General features: G+C 30.7%; 1 protein-coding gene across 23 annotated transcripts in view; it reads left to right on the forward strand.

Annotated features, from left to right (window-relative positions):
- The first annotated feature begins 707 nt into the window (after positions 1–707).
- The window catches only part of LOC142332969 (uncharacterized), an 83,361-nt gene continuing 63,075 nt past the window's right edge, over positions 708–20,993 (forward strand). For 7 of the 23 annotated variants that reach the window (XM_075379695.1, XM_075379701.1, XM_075379708.1 and 4 more), the window contains exons 1-5: positions 709–939; positions 5,961–6,017; positions 11,318–11,353; positions 18,434–18,481; positions 20,757–20,795. In XM_075379695.1, the coding sequence (XP_075235810.1) occupies positions 872–939; positions 5,961–6,017; positions 11,318–11,353; positions 18,434–18,481; positions 20,757–20,795 (248 nt within the window). In that variant the 5' untranslated portion in view covers positions 709–871. Of the gene's footprint in view, positions 940–5,960; positions 6,018–11,317; positions 11,354–18,433; positions 18,482–20,756; positions 20,796–20,993 lie in introns of all 23 variants that reach the window. The other 16 variants (XM_075379697.1, XM_075379698.1, XM_075379702.1 and 13 more) reach the window with 3 other exon arrangements.

A 20,993-nucleotide genomic window follows, 5' to 3' on the forward strand; every position in this document is an offset into this window, starting at 1 on the left:
AGAAATAAAAACATTTATAAAATATTTCAAATAAAGAAAAAAAAACATGTATTTATTCTTATTTACATATTCTAATTTATATTATTCTTAAACAAATGTTTTATTTATTTTTTTGTGATTTCTTTAAATTTATTTAAATGCGTTTTTTTTGTAGAAGCCTGTCTCTTTTTTTTGTCTTTCTGTTTACACTTCGAGAATCACGGTCAGGTATTACTTCAGAAGTTGAATGAGGATGATATGTATGAGTGTAAATAAAGTGTAGTCTTGTACGGTCTCAGGTTGACCATTTCGGAAATGTGTAGTTAATTGAAACCCGACCACTAAAGAACACCGGTATTTACGATCTAGTATTCAAATCCGTATAAAAATAACTGCCTTTAATAGGATTTGAACGTTAGAACTCTCGACTTCGAAATCAACTGATTTGCGAAGACGCCTTCACCACTAGACCAACCCGGTGGATTTGTAGAAACCTATCTAGTTTTGAAAAATGTTTATTTATTTTTTTAATTTAAAGATCGGGGACGAAGCAGATAGAAAAATTGGAGAGTAAAGAATATATTTGCCTCCACCTTACATTTTTTTTAATTTTTAATTTATTTAAAACACGTATTGAAAAATAAAATTAATATACGTTGCATGAAGTAGGGTGGGGGTATGCTGTGCCAAGTGTATCTCTTCTATTCGTAAGCTTCATATTCAATCGAATGACGTCAAAGTATAAGAATATATATATATATATTTATAAGAGCATTAACAGCGTATATATTGAGTATTGGAGTTAGCAGTATCGATCTATCTCATATTCTAAATAAGGTTATCAAATTTATACAATTATTCATATTCTACGAAAAAGTTAAGAGTTTTGAACATGCGAATCATAATCTACGTTATGAGCTTTTTTATCATCAGTGCGGAGGAAGCTAATGATGAAAAAGAGTAAGTACTTTAAAGATTTGTGTGTGCGTTTAGAATTATTGAACTGAAAATATTCTTATAATATTCTTATATACTTAAATATTCTTATATATTTAAATACTTCTTAGTATTTAAAAATTACCTTAAAAAAATTTAATTCTAAATTCCTGGCCTGTGTATTTTGGTTAATCAGAAAGGGAAAACAGAATACTCAAGATTTATCAAAAGATTATTTTGGTCTGAATGTAGTTAACTTAAAAAAAAAAAAAAAAAAAAAAAATACTTTTTCAATTCTATTTTAAATTTTGACTATTATTTAAGTTTTCACCAATAATTAATTTTTTGGTAGTTGTTATTTATTCAGCGTACTCTTTAAAGAAAAAAAAAAACAAAAAACAAAATTTAAAGAAGAATTAAAAAAGTATTTTTAATAAAAAAAGACATTTGCAAAAAAATACTTCTTTTAATAATTACTTATTTGAAACCTGTCTAATTTAATTTAAAGATCTTATTCTAGTTACATATTTAACTTACTTTTTACTTAAAATTCGAGTAGGTCTGTAAAATTTTAATAAAAGTCCTTCGCATGAATCTGATAAGAAATCATTTTTACATTTCCGGCTGTTGTGAATAACAGAGGGAAAATAATTTTTTGTTTAAAATTAATTTTTTTTTACTATTCGCTTCTTTTTTTACTTCTATGCGAATTCAAAATTTTTGGAATGATGGTTACAAAAATTTATGAGCATTTATATTTGTGGGTTGGCGCTATTTCAATTAATGTTTCATGTACAGTTTAACGTACGATAATTATATTATCATAATCTGTAACTATGATGCTGTATTAAGAGAATTTAAATCGGCGTGGGAAAAATGCCTTGCTTCAGCTGGATTTTATTTCAGATTTTTTTTAGACGAATAAAAAAAAATGTCGTCGGAAATGCAGATAGAAAATAAAACAACTGAATTTGTTTTATGAATTCTGAATTGTTCCATATAAACCATTATTTTTCCTTAAAAAATAAGGTTTTTGTTAACATTTCTTCTCTTTTACTTGGGTGAGGGTTCTCGGTGTACAATGAATTTTCAAACCTTGTAAAAGGGTTGAAAATTACTCGTAAAATTGCAGTTTACAAAATTTTATAACCTTCCTTATTCCATTTTATCAATTAAATTCTTCTTTTAATTATCTTTAATAAACTTTGATTTTTGCTTCCTTGTACGAAGTAAAAGAAGTATTGTGATCGCGATTAATTTCCGTTTTCAGATTTCAACGGAAATATCCATTTTGACTAGTTTCAGCGTGACGTCTGTACGTATGTATATATCTTGCATAACTCGAAGACGATTAGCAGTAGGATGTTGACATTTTGGATTTTAGGATTGTTGTAACATATAGATGTGTACCACCATTTTGATTGCTATAGAAAGATTGTTAAAAACCAGATGGGTGGTGTTGGAGTAGTGGTAGTGTGGTGGGGACTAAGGGCGAGTGAGCCAGTAGCGGACTGGCTGTCGTGGACTGTAAACGTATAAACTAACCTAATTTGTATGTTAGTACTGTGTACTATATTAATCTAAAACATATTTCTGTAAACGTTCTATTAAAACATTAGTGTATACTTAAACGAGTGAATCTTATTTCACCTGCATTTTTAAATTATAAACAGGTGAATAAAATGAAAAATGAAGAGGTGTTGCGATGAATTGATAAAAAAATAAGCATTTGAAAAATTATAGTTAAAAGAAGAGACAGACTTGTAGGCTACTTATTAACGCATCCTGGAATAGTCGCTATGATATTGCAGGACAAGTAGAAGGGAAAAATTGTGCAGGCAGGCAACGTTTGGAATATGTAAGACAGATTAGTAGGGATGTAGGATGTAGGGAGAATACCGAAATAAAACGACTGGTTGTAGATAGGGAACCTTGGACAGATGCATTAATCCAGTCAAATGAATAAAGACAAAAAATAAAAAAAATACATTTTGATCTTTTCTTTAATCAAATTTTTCCAATTCAAATACCCGAAGTTTGATAATTTATGGGATTTTTCAATTTGAAGGTTATTTATTTACATTAAAAATTTTAGAAAGCATTATTAGGATAGAAAAAATAGTCGTTGGATATATGTTCAGTATAAGGAATTGTAAAATTTGTTGACAATCTTTCAAAAAAAAAATCGTTCATTCACGATTTATATATGATGAATCAGTATTCAGTTTAAGTATTACATGTTAAAATATATATTTTTGAACAAAAATATATGTTCGGTTACAGGGAAACAGAAAATGAAATTTAAACGAGAATTTCTGTCGTACAGACAACATTTTTATTATGTTAATTTTTATAACAACATTTTTTGTATGTAAGCCATCTTCTGTAGAGCCAAATTTCACGGATAAATCCGTACAAGATGAAACATTTTTTTTAAAAAGATTGGAGCAGTTTAAACTAAAAAAATTTACTGCGTTGAATAATTATTTCCACTCTCCGATCATAAGCTCAGGTAAACGTTAGGTTTAGGTTCTGACGTTAACTTTTAAGTTTATCTTTTGACTCCCCTGTACTGGGTTCTGAATCACCATGGAATAATGTAAAAAAAACCTGTTCTACGGAATTCCACGGACCTACTCGTACTATCTCTCCTGATGTACTTCCGAATTATTGTAAAATCTCTGCTTCCTACTATTAATTAATGCTTCATATTTAAATAATGAACGGATTTTCATTACTTATCTTAACATAACAAAAAAATTTATTTGATGTTTACGATACAAGGTCTCGCAACAAAAGAATTGAAAAGATATTCCAATATATAAAACTGATATTCAGTATATAATTATTATGTTCACAATATATTATTATTATGAAATATTGGAATAGAGTAAAAGTCCCTTTATTCCTGCGTCACGCCGAAACTAGTCAAAATCGATTCCGGAATGGTCAAAATGGAAATTTCCGTTGAAATCTGAAAACCGAAATTTTTCGTGATCAAAATACTACCTTTACTTCGCTCAAGGAAGTAAAAACACGCAGCCGATTACAGTATTAAACAAATTTAGGAAATATTGTTCCCAATTTACCGGCATAATATTATAAATTTCACAGGATATTTGTTTTGTATGTAGGGCCTTACCTCGTTTGCACCTTACAAGCACACTTTGGAATTCCTCTACCTTAATTAATTTTTAAAATATTAACCAGTTAATATATTCTGAAGCCAAGATGCTAACAGGTATATCGACTATTCAGCCGGTATTTTTCGGGGGAAAATATTACAATTTTTGTACAATATATAATGTAGTTACAAAATTACGTTATCGAACATTGTAAACGTGAAAGGAAAACAATTTTTTTTTAAAGATTTAACTTTTAAAAAATGTTTTAATTACACTCTTTTTTGTTTACAATTTATTTAATTAATAATAAAATAAACAAAAATTATCCTTATTTCTGTCTGGCCATCTACGAATTACATATAACAATCCTTTTATAGGTTTTACTGTTCTCATTCTTCTTCACAGTCTTAGATTCTCCGTAATACTTCATTAAAACTATCGCTGCTTTTCTCTAAGTGGCCCGCTCCTTCTCTTCTCTTACGATCCAGAAAACCTTCAAACTTTTATCTTTTTCTCTGAATTTCTACTGCCAAAAATTGTTTGTTCTTTAATAGTCACCTCTACAATATTCTTTATCGTTTTTTCAATCCAGTGATTTTTATGTTTTTTTTTTTATATATATATATAGAAGTAGTTGAATATACTACTTTTAGTTAGCTTTCCTCCATCCAATCTGTATAAGTGTAAGAAGTAGTTCTACCTTATTTTTTCTCATTCCATCTTCCATTTTGTACATTCCTTCACTTTGGGTTCAAGAACTCGTCTCAATATTCTCTTCCCCACAATCTTAATCCATTTCATATGTCCAATACCGTTCAGAGAATGGAATTCAATTGCACGCAGTACTTCTTGTCTCACTCTTGTGCAATAATTACTTTTTTTCTTGTTCAAAATTTATTTTTTGTTTTCTGTTATATGCCAGTCCTCTTCCTTATTTCTTATTCTGCAGTGACCCTTTAGTTTTGTTACTTAGCAAGGCACATTTTCCCAAGTACTGTACTTGAATCCTTTCTTCGCTGTATTTCTCGGGACAAATTCTCCGAATATTTACCTTTTGGAACAGTTTTTGTTAGAGTATCCTTAATTATCTTTGGTAGTTTACTACCTATTCCATCTTCTAATATTTTAAATAGCGATTCACTATTGCTTATCTCAGAAAAGATATATTAGCTTAATTGTTAAGGAAACTTTGCAGTGGAGCGGCATGAATAAGTATTAATGAGTAAATAATAAGCACGTATTAATGATAACATATTTTGTATTATTTTAATTATTGTAATTAGACAAATATTGTTTATCACCAAATCAAAAAATGTTGGAGAGTTTGTTTTAGATCTCTGATTCTGAAGGCCTTACATCTATTAAATGTCTAACCCTATTCTCCGATGAATAATTTTGAGAGGGTAAATAGATCAGCTATGGCTATATTTCCTTTTCTTGAATTTTCGTTATTCCCACACTTCTTTCATCCTTTGACAGTGTTCGTTCTTTTCATATGTTCAGTTACTTCCATGGGTTGATTGACAAAAATCAAAAAACTCCATCTTATACGTTTTTTTAAATATAAACATTAACATATCATAAAAATTTGTACAGCTTTAGAAAGATTTGTTGGTTTTCTTTGTTAGCTAATTATTATTATTTAACATACGCAGCAATAACGAAAAAAAATTTAATGCAAATAAAAAAAATTAACATTAATATTGTTACAAAAGCTAAAGTAGAAGTTCTACAATTCTCTTAATACTGGTAAATCTCATAACATGAAAACAATTACAATTAAATCATGGAAAATATTTTCCATGGTTATGGGATAGTTTCCGATATATTGTTTATCTTGACAGCGTTAATTTAAGTTAATAAATAATATGTAGTAAATACAGATTTAAAAAATAATACATTTACTTGTTTAAATTTCAGGATATTTACGCCTGAAACGTATGTTCATCATGAAAAATACCCAAAACTTCAAGCGAGGTATTTATAATATATATGTAATATATATAAATCCATCTGTTCATTGTTATCTATATTTTTATAAATTATTGTTTAAATTATAACATCGGTAGTAGGCCATGTAATCGAATAGTACTTTTTTAATTTCAAGGTAGGCCCGTTGCGATTTAAATGTAAAAAAATGTTCACAGTATATTCAGAAAACAGTATTACATTAAACAAATTTTAGGATTAGTACATGTGTTTATTTCCAGTCTGCTTAATTTAATTTCGATTTTGAATTACATAGTATAAACGAATTATTCAAGGGATATCTCTAAAGTAAAGACCACAGGGAAATTTATCTCCTTAAGGTTGGTGAACGTGTATCGTTCATGGCTGCTGTCGTTTCGCTGCGTTTTAAGTTGTCGCGTTGTAGCATCTTTGAATACGTGCGAGTTATTACGTTATAAAATGAATAGTAAAATCGATGTTGCCGCCGACTGTGAAATACGTGGTCATAGGTTTTTTAAACCAACAAAAGGTTAAGCCGGCTGAAATTCATTGGCAGTTGATTGCTGTGTACGATAATAATGTAATGAATGAAAGAAATGTCCGAAGTGGTTTAGAAATAACAGAATTAATGCGCACGATGAAGAAAATTGAGAGAGGTCTCGATAATCACAGAGCACTTTTGAAATTAGTCAATGATGAAATGAAAAAACATCGCCGCTCAACGATTTCCGACCTGGCCCTTCTTTTTCCTAATGTTTCAAGAGCTGTTACCGGTCGCATTGTTCACGATAGTTTAGGCTTCAGAAAGATTTTTGCACGTCGGTTGCCGCACGTCTTAACGGAACTTCACAAAAAAATCCGAATAGGATCTGTTTTGGAATTTTTGATGCGCTATATAGAAAAATGTTATGAGTTCCATAATTCAATTGTTACCGGCGATAAAATGTGGACTTCTTATTACACGCTAGAGAGAAAACGGCAATCAAGTGAATGGCGTCATCCTCAATCACCAACCAGACCAAAAAAGGTAAAGCTACAGCCGTTTGGACACAAACTCTTTGCCACAGTCTTTTGGGATCGGTTTGGCATACTGCTGATCGATTTCATGCCGCGTGGAACGATTATAATTGCAGAAGCTTACTTCGAAACCCTACCTAAGTTACTGCGCGCCATTCAAAATCGGCGACGTGGGCGGCTGACCGACGGCATCATCTTCCTGCACGATAATGCACGTCCACATGTCCACATCTAGAATATTTGGATGGGAAATTTACGATCACCCACCATATAGGTCCGGACTTAGCTCCTTCTGTTGACCATTTGTTTGGAAAATTGAAAGAATTTTTGAGTGTTAAGCGATTCGCGGGTGACGATTAACTTAAGAACCTGTTAATCAGTGGCTAAATAGACTGGCACCAGAAGAATACGACAAGGGTATATTGAAACTAGCGTATCGCTACTATAAATGTCTTAATTCATATGACAATTATATAGAGAATTAGTATAACGTATGTAGTTTAAAATAAATAAAAAATTTATAAAGTTTTCAGAATAATTTTTTTTACAATGAAACGGTCTTTACGTTAGAGATAACCTCTCGTATAATTAAAATATTACAATAATATAAAATACGTACGTAAAAGTTTAATATATGTTTTGGTGTTTTAAAGAACTTTCAATTTTTTTAAAAGTGGATAATTGACAGAAAAATGAAGTTGAGGAATTACATTAGTTAACACGCTTTCATGACTCAAAATGTTGCTTGCAAAACTTGTTTGAAAGAAAGTTTTTGCAAGAAAAGCAAAACTAAATATTACGTATCTTCATAAAACAGCATTTTTTTTAAATGAAAATTCAAGAAAAATTAAGGTATTAAGGAAACTTAAGAATTAAACTGAAACAAATTCTTGAATTCAGAGATGATTAGCTCTTGGTAAAGGAATCAGGATCACCTTTGCAATAAAGGTCTCTTTACAGCGTTTCTTTGCTTTCCTTTATTAGTTTACATATCTGTATATCATTATATCATACTAATATATATAAGCATAGCCATACTTAACCTTGTATACTTAGAGTACATCATACTATGTTTCGGGTAGTGCATGATTATTATGTAAAATTTCATTAGTAGAAAATTAAAATGACGAAAATAAAGAAAAAAATATCATTTTTTTACAACATTATTAAAAAAATAATAGATAAATTATATTAAAAAAAAATTATGTATATTTAATGTCAGGATTAGCTAATTATCAGCTTTCTTTGTCTTTTTTAAATAATTCTTTTAGTATCACTTGATTTCAAACCATTACAAAGAAACCTGAAACGTCAAGTAGTTTGTCAGTAACTTACAAGTTTTCATATTTTACTTATTGTAAAATGATGGTAAAAAGAGTTACTTCAAGGTTTGACCGGCCACCGTTTCCTCACTAATCAATTTATCTAGCTCTGGTTAATATAAATCGTTTTCTTTAAGTACCCATTAATAAATTTCCCACATTCTCTATCTTTACATTTAAACATTTCTAATCTTTCATCTCATCTAGCTCCTTAAAACCAAGGTAACATCAGATAAAACTGTAGTTATTAAGGAAATTATGAAAAATTGTTATCTTCAACATTAAAACTACTGAAATATAAAACATCCATAAATGCATATGACCTGTCAGATTATATAACAAATTTGTTCACTCTTTATTCGATTTGCTTCCAGTTTACGGAAGATATATTCGGTAATAATTTAGTAAACATTTATAAATTATTTCTGTTAACGATTTTATCTGTGAGAATTTCTATATTCCCAAATAATATTTGATTATCCGTTTTTACATTTATTAAATAAAAATTACAAATCTTTTAAACGACATATATTCTTTGTGTAAATTATCAGTTTCCACAGATCCAGTCAAGTGTACAAACTGAACTAAATATATTTAGCTTTGATTCCTATTCCCTCCGGTATCAGTGTGTTTGTGTTGTTTTATGATTAGTGTACACATCATATCATAAATTTGTAAGTATTTCATTTTAATTATATTAAGATACTGAGTGAGCAACATAAAACCGAACCTATAACGTAACCGCTGCAGAATCGGTAGGTTATGTTGGAATGAAATTTTATGAATGATACGGAAAAATTAAATACGAAAAATGTAATTTAAATGTTCCATTTATTTACCTTATTGTTACAAAAAATGTTCAAAATGACCACCCAGGGCATCGATGCACTTTTGTGCTCGACTGATCATATCGAGAGTCGTCTGACGCAAATGTTGTCAGTTGCGTTGATTTCTCGTTGAATGTTCACCTTCACTTCATTAATATTGTGGGAATTATATGAATAAACTCTCTCCTTTAAGTAGCCCGAAGGTAAGAAATCGCAAGTAGAGAACTCTGTCCACCAACAATGTTTTCGAGAAACCTGTTTTCGGTTTGTCTGTCTCCTTCGGTTGTTGCACTGTTGTAAAGCGGTACTGTTTCAATTGTAATTCGTAAAGAATTTTTCGACAAAATGTGTATTTAACACCAGATTGTTGGGATAACTTGCGTAGCGATTTTTTGGACTGGCAGTAATTCTCCTTTCAGCATCGGTAATGGCCTGTGGAGTCCTAAAGGCAGGTTGCCTATTTCGTTTTTCATTTGAAACTGAACCTGTTGTACGCCATTTTTTAATTAAATCGTGTCTGTTACTCTTCGCTGGAATTGGGAAATTTTTCTACGAGCGCTTGTGATTCTTCAAACGATCCAGAATGATTATTGGCCTCAACTATAGCTATCCTCTCCTGGATTGACTAAGACATTTTACAGAAACACAACTTGTACTTCTTTTTCCTGTTCAGCCTCCGGTAAGTACCTATCATATAATACTTCAGAAGATGAATGAGGGTGATATGTTTCAATGTAAATGAAGTTTAGTCTTGTACAGTCTCAGTTCGACCATTCCTGAGATGTGCGGTTAATCGAAATCCTACCATCAAAGAACACCGGTATCCACGATCTAGTAATCAAATCCGTGTAAAAATAACTGACTTTAGACACAAACAGAAAATGCACTCACAATACCGCACTGCAACAAAACCTATACTGTACAGACACTTAACGATCTGACAAACGGCAGCAACAATCAGTAGTAACATATACATCCACTAGCCGCGGTAGTTGTGTGAGAGTCTTTCATAAATAGTGCTGAGTAGCGGTTTCTGATGGGTTCGGTTTAAGTTGCTCATTCTGTATATTATTTTGAAAAATTATGAAAATATGAAAATACCGATTATATTTTCAACAATAGAGGAAAATTTAGTAAAATCTTATAATATAATGATAAAAAAGTTATTGTAATGCAATTAAGAAGTTCTATAGCTTTTGAATAAAGAAAATAAAACCAAATTGTAAACTACAAATAATGCAGATTTCAATGAATTTATTGTTATCAGTGTACAAGTATTACATCACAAAAGTAACACCACATTACAGCGTAGATAGATTTGATTTCCTTTTGACAGAAAATCTATGATCTCAGCGGGAATAGATGTAAAACAAATTGTATTATTCTGCCCCGGGATGATCTAGAGATAGCCAAATTGCAGACAGTGTTGTTAAAATATTTGTGTTGCCAGTTGTACATTTCCAGTAGTACTTGTAATGCTTTCCAATGATTGACTCTTTTGAGGTCCCCTTATAGAGAAACCTATAAATTTCTTCAGTTAAATTGTTATAAACAAATGTTCTACTTGATTAACAAACTCTGACCTCGAGCTCACTGAAAGTGCATCTTTCGGCAGAATAGAGTATGAATTTTGTTTATGGTAATATAATTTTAGATTAGCGTGCGCATTATTTGATGTTATGTTTTTATCACTTTTTTATTTTAGTAATCTGATTTCAATTTTAAAGTACAAAGGATCTCAATATATTACGGAATAAGCTAATAACATATACTTATTATGTAGTGGTAGCAACATGGTGGAGGTTTTATTTTAATAATAAAATTTCTAACTTCTTTTGAAATCGATGGCGGGATGGGTAAAAATAGCAAAAATATGTTTATTATTGTGCTTATTTTGAAATTAATCATTTAATATATATATATATATATATATATATATATATATATATATATATATATATATATAAGTACATTGGAATATATATGCAGTACATTGGAATAAAGGATATGCAGAGTAAGTATTCAATCACAGATATATATATATATATATATTTTTTTATATATATATATATATATATATATATATAGTATATTTAAGATCACCTTTTTTAGATTACTATCGATCAGTATTAATTAATTAAATATTCACTTTCTATCACAGGTGTCATGCAGTACATTGGAATAAAGGATATGCAGAGTAAGTATTCAATCACAGACAGTTAATTTTATTTATTTTTTAAAGACACACGCACAAATAAGTTTTTAAATCTCTTATTTACTTAACAAAATGTTAAAGGTTAGATACACATTTAAAACATGAAATCCATCTCCGTATAAAATATGTCATATTTAATCGCGACTAACATTCACCACAAAATCAATTACATAAATGACAGAACGATTTAAAGCATCTGTTCTTAAATTTCAATATCCAACCCTCATTCCTTTATTCATCACTTTTCCGCAAACTAAAAATAAATATTGCTTATTGTCAAACAATTTAAATATGATAAAGCTGCCGTAAATTTGTCCTCATCATTTATAATATTTTAATGTAAATTTAATAAATTTCTCCTTCGAAAATTTTTCTCATTAAAATATTAATATCATTCGGACAAATATTTTAAAACGTGAGTATAAATAACGGTTATTAGCTGTCTCAAAGATCTTTAATCGATTTACTTGACCGCTGAATAGGTTAATGAATTCTGATTGATTCTCCAACCTATAGCTCGATTTAGAGAAATAACCCTCGTTTAAAAATATCGATTTTAGTTGGTCCAATGCTCTGCGTAATTAAAAATCCATACCTGACAAGAAACAATTAGATATGACAAGAAACAAGTAGGTATGGCAATAGCCCCAAGCAGGCAATTCCTACAAACCCAGAGTAGCGTTAATCTTTTTCCGTTACACGCAATATTTCACCGATTGCTGGTTTTGTTTTACCTATAAGTAAAACATATTTTAATAATGCGGTTTGGCATATTAAACTGTGCACACAGATATGGATAATTCTTGCAAAAAACGATATATATATTCATGTTATTATAAAATGTTTTTAAACGTTTGGATCGGTTCTTATGGAACAATCTTTTTTTTGTATTCATTTCGTATTATTTCAATTTTTTTTCATAATTTTTTTTTTTATTGATTCCATAGAAAACTTGTATCACCAACCTTCATGCTCGTGGATGTAGTTGGTTGATTCTTTACCTTTCACTAGTTTTTGAGCTATCATTGATTCAAAGTCACGCAATCAATGGTGGTCCAAAAAATCTCAACATCTGATATATATAAGGTTTAGCATGATTTTAAACAGTCTCGTTTGAAATCACCCCAGATTATTTTTACTGTTTCGGTTTCACTACCCTCAATTTTTATAAAAAGTTTGGCCTGATCATATAAACTAACGATAAAGTTCGTCATTTTACGCTCACGCCTAAGTTAAATAATTTTTTCTGTAATTTTGTATGCGCTATCGAATCGAAAGCGAATTTAAATACAAAAAAGAGGCTAATTAATTGTTGTTTTTAACACTCATACGTGAAACGTGCACTTTCGTTCACTTACGAACCACTTTTATCGATATTGCATCTTCGATTTCTTCTGACATTCACCTGCAACTCCGGTTTTGTTACACTTCTCGTCTGGCATAAGTAATCTATTTGACGAATGGTTATAAATAGTATTTTTATTTGATTTATCCCGGCAAAACCTGATAATAATTCAATTTCTTATACGGTATTTACTATTTAAAAGAATTATTTTTATTTTTACCTATTCATAAATAATTTAAATAAATAAAACTTTATTATTTAGTAAATAAATGAATACTGAGATCTGAATTTAAGAGAGCATTAAAAGATTTGAATGGCAGAAAGGCTCCTGGAATAGAAGAATACCTGTAAAATTACTGCGCAGTGCAGGTGAGGAAGAGATTGGTAGATTATTACTGGTGTGTAATATTTACGAAAAAAGGGAAGTTCTGTCAAATTTCAAAAAGAGTGTTATAGTCATGATACCAAAGGTAGCAGGAGCAGATAAATGTGAAGAATACAAAAAAAATTAGCTTAACTACTCATGCATCAAAAATCTTAACTAGAAATCTGTACAGAAGAATTGAGAGGAGAGTGGAAGAAATGTTAGCAGAAGACCAATTTAGTTTCAGGAAAATTATAGTGAGAAGGGAAGCAATTTTAGGCCTCAGATTAATAGTAGAAGGAAGATTAAACAAAAACAAACCGACATATTTGGCATTTATAGACCTAGAAAAGGCATTCGATAACGTAGAATGAAATAAATTTTCAGCATTTAAAAAAAATTAGGGTTCAAATTCAGAGATAGAAGAACAATTGCCAACATTTAGAGGAACCAAACAGCAACACTAATAATTGAAGAACATAAGAAAGAAGCCGTAATAAGAAAGGGAGTCCGACAAGGATGTTCCCTCTCCCCGTTACTTTTTAATATTTTCATAGAACTAGCAGTTAATGATGTTAAAGAACAATTTAGATTCGGAGTAACAGTACAAGGTGAAAAGATAATGATGCTTCGATTTGCTGATGATATAGTAATTCTAGCTGAGATTAAAAAGGATTTAGAAGAAACAATGAATGGGATGGATGAAGTCCTACGCAAGAACTACCTCATGTAAATAAACGTGAACAAAACGAAAGTAATGAAATGTAGTAGAAATAACGAAGATGGACCACTGAATGTAAAAATAGGAGGAGAAAAGATTATGGAGGTAGAAGAATTTTATTATTAGGGAAGTAGAATTACTGAAGATGGACTAAGCATGAGCGATATAAAATGCCGAATGACACAGACTAAATGAGCCTTCAGGCAGAAATATAATTTACATGAAAAATTAATTTAAATGTGAGGAAAAGATTTTTGAAATTATATGTTTGGAGTGTCGCTTTATATGGAAGTGAAACTCGGATGATCGGAGTACGTGAGAAGAAAAGATTAAAAGCTTTTAAAATGCGGTGCTATAGGAAAATTTTAAGAATCAAATGGGTAGATAAGTGACAAATGAAGAGGGGTTGCGGCAAATAGATGAAGAAAGAAGCATTTGGAAAAATATAGCTAAAAAAAGAGACAGACTTATAGCCACACATTAAGCCATCCTGGAATAGTCGAATTAATATTGAAAGGACAGGTAGAAGGAAAAGATTGTTCAGGCAGGCAACATTTTGAATATGTAAAACAAATGGTTAGGGATGTAGGATGTAAGAGGTGTACCGAAATGAAACGACTAGCACTAGATAGGTAATCTTACAGAGCTGCATTAAACTAGTCAAATGACAAAATGACAAAAAATAAAAAAATAAACGATTAAAATAACGTCGTGGAAAGTGCTTTAAAAAATTCAATCCTTCCGACAATGTAGCGCAACAGATGTACGGTCTAGCTGAATGACGAGCTGATGAGAAACAACAATTGAGCAAAATAATTAAAATGCATTGTCTTTGTAGAAAAAATTATTTACAATCTTAATAAGTAATTTAAAATAAATAAATAAAATAAATTAAATCAATAAGTAAAACGCAATTTAAAATAAAAGCATTCTACGAAATTTTATATAATGGATAGAAATGTAATGAATCAAGATACAACTTTTTTTAACGACTTTTACCTACTGTCATCTAATGTCAATATTAGGATTTTTATTTACATTTGTTCACTTACTGCAATGCAATAATGATTTTTCCTGATTCTTATGTATATTTTTACAAGCATGAACTATTAAGTTTTTAAAGATTTGTTGCTGAAATAGCAGCTAATTTTTCAAAGCCGATAGTCAAAAAACTAATAGCGTCATACAGTTAGCCTCTCTTGCAACTGAAATTAAGCAGATTAATAAAGTTACCCTTCTTAAATTGATAATCATAAATGACAATAACCGAAAATTTATTATTCAAACTACATTGCGGCTTGCTTCAGACATTTACAAGAAAAGATATAAGAAAGGGCTCTCAGAGCATTGTTTGATGCCCATGAATGTGAATGTTGTAGACTGATATTTAGTATTGTAAAACGACCGGTATAACGGAACTTAACAACGGATTATTACCAATTAAGAAGAAAGTATTACAAAATATAATAATGGAAGGAATCCTAAAAAGAAGTAAAAGAAAATCTTTAACTAAAGGTAGCAGTCCGTTTAAAAACCGTCTTTTGTAATACTGCCCATCGAAACACCTAAATAGATGTTGTTCCATTAGAAGAATTACCGGACCCAGGTTATGAATTCATGGGAACGAAAGGGCTCTGGTGATCATTCTCACGCTTCGATGTGGGTCCGGTTCGGTAGGTGAAGAGGGTAGGAGTATAAAATACTCCGGGAAAGACGTTAAAGTCAGTCTAAGCGAGATGCTACGATGTCAGTCTGCGACATGAAGTTCAGCGAAATGTGAGTCGCGAGGAGAGTCTGCGAGAGAGTGCTACGATAGAGCAGTTATCCGAGTTCGAAGCGATTGAAGTTACGTCAAAAGTAATTCCAGTACACGAAAACTAGAGATGGTTCGATGAGATACTGAAAGTCTTTAAGTGGAAGAGGTAATGTATTAAATTTCAATCAGAAATTGTTAGGGTAGTTTTATTGATGAGCAGCAAAGGTATTAGTGTATTAGTGTATTAGTGTAGTGAAAAAACGTTATACTTGCTTATATATTGTTCTATTGTTGTTAATACAAAAGTTATGGTTAAAAAAGTTAAGACTAGCGGTCATGCTAATGTTAATTTGTCAATGGGACTAAATTCTGCTTTTAATTATTTATGTAACTGTAAATAAATTCTGACGATTACTTTAAATTCTGTTTTAATCACTGCCTATTAATATTATTATAATAATATAATAATTATTATTATTAGTTATATATTACTATTGTTATTATTGTTGTTGTGGTGATAACTACGATTATAATTTCTTAATTATTGATATTTATTATAATTATTGTTTACTGTTATTATTATTATCATTGATTTATCTTGTTTTACTTATGTTTTTAAACCAATAAATTGTAATTACATCATAAATTTTTCAACTGTCAATCTCTCAGTATCCTGATCACCGGCGAACAAGCTACAGTATATTAAAAGTGTTAACTTATTCGTATGTTCACATGTATTTAAATAAGTCGTTTATTCAACTACCTGTTTTAAACCGGGCAAAAAACATGTTTTCATATAACTCAAAACTATATATAAGATTACGATAAAATGCCTCGTAATCCTTCTATTGCAATTTGTAAAAAACATTACCCAACCGTTTAAAATATCTTCCCACCGATTTCTTTAAAACATAATTAAAAGATTTTTTTTTACAGGAACAATATTACTCTTTCGATTAATTAACCAGTACGATTAATTTAACGCTTTATAAACTCCCTAAATTTTCTCATCTCAGTATAACATGTACATAAATATGTGTTCAAATAATTTTAATTGTAATTTTATTATTATTTTATATATTTAGTATCCCACCTATTTAATTTAACATTATTTCATTAGTTTATATTTAACAGAATGAATGTTGACTGTGAGTACATACAATTTTATTTTGAAATTAATTTGCATTTTATGATGCGGTTCTGATCAAGATTTTATCACGTTATCCTTTGAGCGACCCAGACAGATGCTGATTCAGTTCCTTTTGTATTTATTGAGTAGCACATGAATCTGTTTCTGACCTACATACGTGTACATAATAGCGTTATATTATGAAACTGTCAGAATAAAATATTTATTTTATTTAGGAATGTAATGTTAAATAATTTTAGTTGTTCTTATCCCCGTGCTCTCTATTTCCCTCAGGAAAATTAAATATTTAAATACTGGAATGTTCAAGGACTGCTATTTTTCGAAACAGTTGTTTTCAGGAATAAGCAAGAGGCTTAATGGTGCCTAAAAAGAAATACTTTATTACTTTCTACCTTGGGAATTAATGATCAAGTATTTCACGCTGATTCAAATCATTTAATGTTAAATTTTTGCTTATTCTTAAGGAGATCACGAAACAAAATTTTTTAGACTACAAAATTAGAGAGTTTGACGTAACCTCTTGAAAAAAAGTTCCCTTGCCAAAAACAAAAAAATATTTGTTAATTATTTTAAATCAGCAAGTTTACTTTTTTCTTATTTCCCATCACCACCCGGCCAAATCCACAGTTTATAGCATAACCCGAGGAAGTGTCCCATACTCTAACGAGCCTCCCTGTCTACCGGCTGGACAGGTTGGCTAGCCGGTAGGATCTTGTCTTTTGCCTTTTTTGCTCTATCTCTAACTTCTGAAGCGGAGCTACTAGGCCCGGCTATATCGTCCCTGATCCCCCCCTCTTCACAAGTTAAAACCCATCAGGATATGAAACCTGATGGGGGGGGGGGTGACCGGAAGCGTCACAAGGCGTGTGTCTTTCCATACGGGGTTGGTATGTTCCCCCACTCCTGGAGCTGAGTATGAGTAGGAGGTCTGTCCGCTTCTGCCTGGTAGACCAGACCAGAGTCCATAATGAAATAAAGTCAAGGGGAATGAACTGAAGTTGAGTTCACTAAGGGAACTAGGAATAAATTTCGTTGTTGCGAACAACATATTTGGTGGTATGATATTACGTCGGTTGAGGGGGGGGGTGACCGGAAGCGTCATAAGACGGGTGTCTTCTTCTATGGGGTTGGGATGTTCCCTAAATCCAGAAGCCGGGACTCAGTCTTTATGCCCTCGCCTCTATAGGTGACACCCCATGAGGGGGCGTCATCACCGGGACTGCGGTCTTTTAGTGCTCGGGGGCTCTGGAGTACCCGTGCCTAGTAGCCACTGCACACCCGTGCAAGCACCGGTGAACAGCAACTCCCGACGAGTCTGTCCGTTACACCCTCGCTTTCCTCTCTTTTCCTGCATCGTATTTGTTATGAATCCTATTATGTAGCTTAAGTTTATTTGTATGGTATCAAAATGTTATTTTCAAATAAACCTCTTTAGTCTAATTTTTTATTGATGATTGATGGCTTTATTTTCATTACTGTTTAAAATTTAACAACACTGAAATTTTAGAGCGTAATATTTTAATAAATTTAAATTTCCCCAGCAGTTGCCCTGCGAGGTATGTGAGCACATTAATAAAGCTCTCTATGCTTGAATGACGTCTACTGCATGATCTATTAGTTCCATAATGAATGTCAAAGTGTATTCAAAACTATATAAAATGTAAATTATTGATAATTACGTTATTGGATTAAAATTTTATTAATAATAATTGTCAATTAATTACAGTTATATAAAGGGCTTGTATCATGACTTTAATATACATTGGATATTAAGGTGAGTATATATAATTAAACTACTATTTACACTCTTTTAAAGTAATTATTGTTTATCTTTTATTATTTAATTGTAATTTTAAAAATAGTTAGTTAGGAATTTTATTGAATTGTTTTTTCTGAAAATGATAAATGGCCAAGGGAGCCATTTTTTGAACAAGTATGATTCAAATATCAATAAGAACTTTCATGCTCTGATACTAAAATAAATTTAAGATATATATACTCGTATGTCTTATCGTATTATTTTTTATGACTATATCACTGGAATCAACAGTACAAATAGGAATAATATATTAGTTTGCATAAAAGTAGTCCCATTTGATATTTATACAAGACTAGAAAATCATATCGAAGATGATCAATCATGTATTTCCGTCCATAAAGTATTATTAACAATGCAAGTCATCAGTGACAACAGAATGAAGTTGAAGAGCTTTTTCAGAAATGTCAACAAATGATTATTAGAAATTTCTGAAAATTTTAAATAATGGGAAAGTAGAAAAAGAAATCAGTTCTCTGGTTTTTGCAGCTTCAACATAAAAAAAGAGATCTATTACTGTTCTTACTATAACAGAATAATTTATGCAGCAGTATAGCACAGAGTTAGGTCATTAAATTTGTATAATAACTTGCAATGAAAAACAATAGTGACATTCAAGCTTTATCCATCCATCATAGATGTGGATGAGGTACATTTTCATTTTTAAAAATACTGGTAATCATTCTGAATTTATGAATACGATACCTTGCCTTTCGAACTAAAAACTGTCACTCCCCAATAGTATGGCATAATTTTAAAAGATACACTAAATGTTTCAAGAACAGAATCTCCCAATTCACAGTTAGCTTCCTGTCACAAAAATATTTACTTTTACATACTGAAACTATATGAAAACAGTACAAAAAGTCAAGAAGCTATACCTGTATTCCATAATTATAATTTTCGGCCAAATTATTAAACTGTTGAACAAGCAACTCATTGACGCTATGCGAGGGCAAGTCAACATTCACCAAACAGGCCTCCACTTCTGGAATAAGCTTCCTGAGTACTGAATCATGTGCATTGCAGTCTCAGAAGTTGGCACTGATTGGTAGATTTTAGAGCGAGGTTGGACTGGATTTTCATAGGTGATGAATGAAGAAAACGCCTTGTTGCATGTTGAATAATGGTTTAATGAATTGTCGTCTTGACAATTAATGAAATGAATTGTATCATAACGTATAACTTCACATATAAAAATAAAAAATATAAAATTAAATGAAACAGTAAAGCTAATAATCATCCGAACAAAGAATAGAGTTCATCCGGACTAAGAGTATGACGTGACCGCTTTAGATCTGATTCGAGCGCCGAATACTAGTAACTATGAGTAAAACTGATTGTCAATCCGAACAAAATGAAAAATGCGACCGCACAGCGCGAGATTCTAAGGGCTCGTCCACATGATAGCGTTTGCTAACGCGCGTTTCCAACCGCGCGTTAGCAAACGCTATCATGTGGACGAGCCCGAACGTAGAATGCTAGTACGGCTTTAACTTTTTCGGCTAGCGCTAGCATCCACTAAATCGCAGCACCGGACGGCTCGACATGAAACGAAACGCTGATAAAATAGTAGTTCACCTCATCTTACTGAAATTGTAGAAATGTAATTATTCGTTTAAATTACAAATCTCACCCTATTATTAATGTCGATATGAATTACTATATTTTCCTCATGAGCATGTTAGCCCTGAGATGAGTTTTGTGCTGTTACCAGATACAATCAAATTTTTTGGATGACACATTGCTGATATTTTTTTGTTTTCTTTTGAATGCTATTGATATTATGCAATCGCATGATTCACACGTTTTAAATATATTAAAAAAACTGCTTAAATTTTAAATGCAGGTACATATTTGTGTCTTCTGGTAAAAAAATAACAATTAGTGGATACATAAATATTTCTATAATATTCAGGGATATAGTTTTTGCAACGTTCTCTAAGATCAATTTTAGTTTTAATGAAAATAAATTTTTTATGCAATTAAAATAACTTGAACAGATAACAGAAAAAGATGGAAAGTTTAGAAAATAAAGAGGAATGTTGAATTGAAAATTCATAAAAATAGTTTTTATAAATTATTATTATTATTATGAAGAAAAAAGAAGAATAATAACAATGAACTCGGAGCTTAAATATTAACTTAATTTTAATGAGATTTATGCATTTTATTTATTTTTTTAATTTATTTTATTAACTTATTAAAATGGCAATTTGTTTATAATTTGCAGTATTTTTGGAGAAACTAATCTTGATAAATTAAAAAAACAGTAAGTAGTCTTTATAAAACAATTTTATTTAAAATTGGCTAGTTTGTAATTTGATGCTTATTTCTCCTTTAGCAGAATTATCTTTTAATAGGAGGAAACTGGTTCTTTGCATTTCTCCTCTTCCTCTTCTCTTTCATGTCATAAATACAGTTGAGTTCCATTTCAATCTGTTATTACTTTTATGTTTCCTTTTAAAAA

This window comes from Lycorma delicatula, chromosome 12, assembly GCF_047948215.1.
Source record: "Lycorma delicatula isolate Av1 chromosome 12, ASM4794821v1, whole genome shotgun sequence".
Lineage (NCBI taxonomy): Eukaryota > Metazoa > Arthropoda > Insecta > Hemiptera > Fulgoridae > Lycorma > Lycorma delicatula.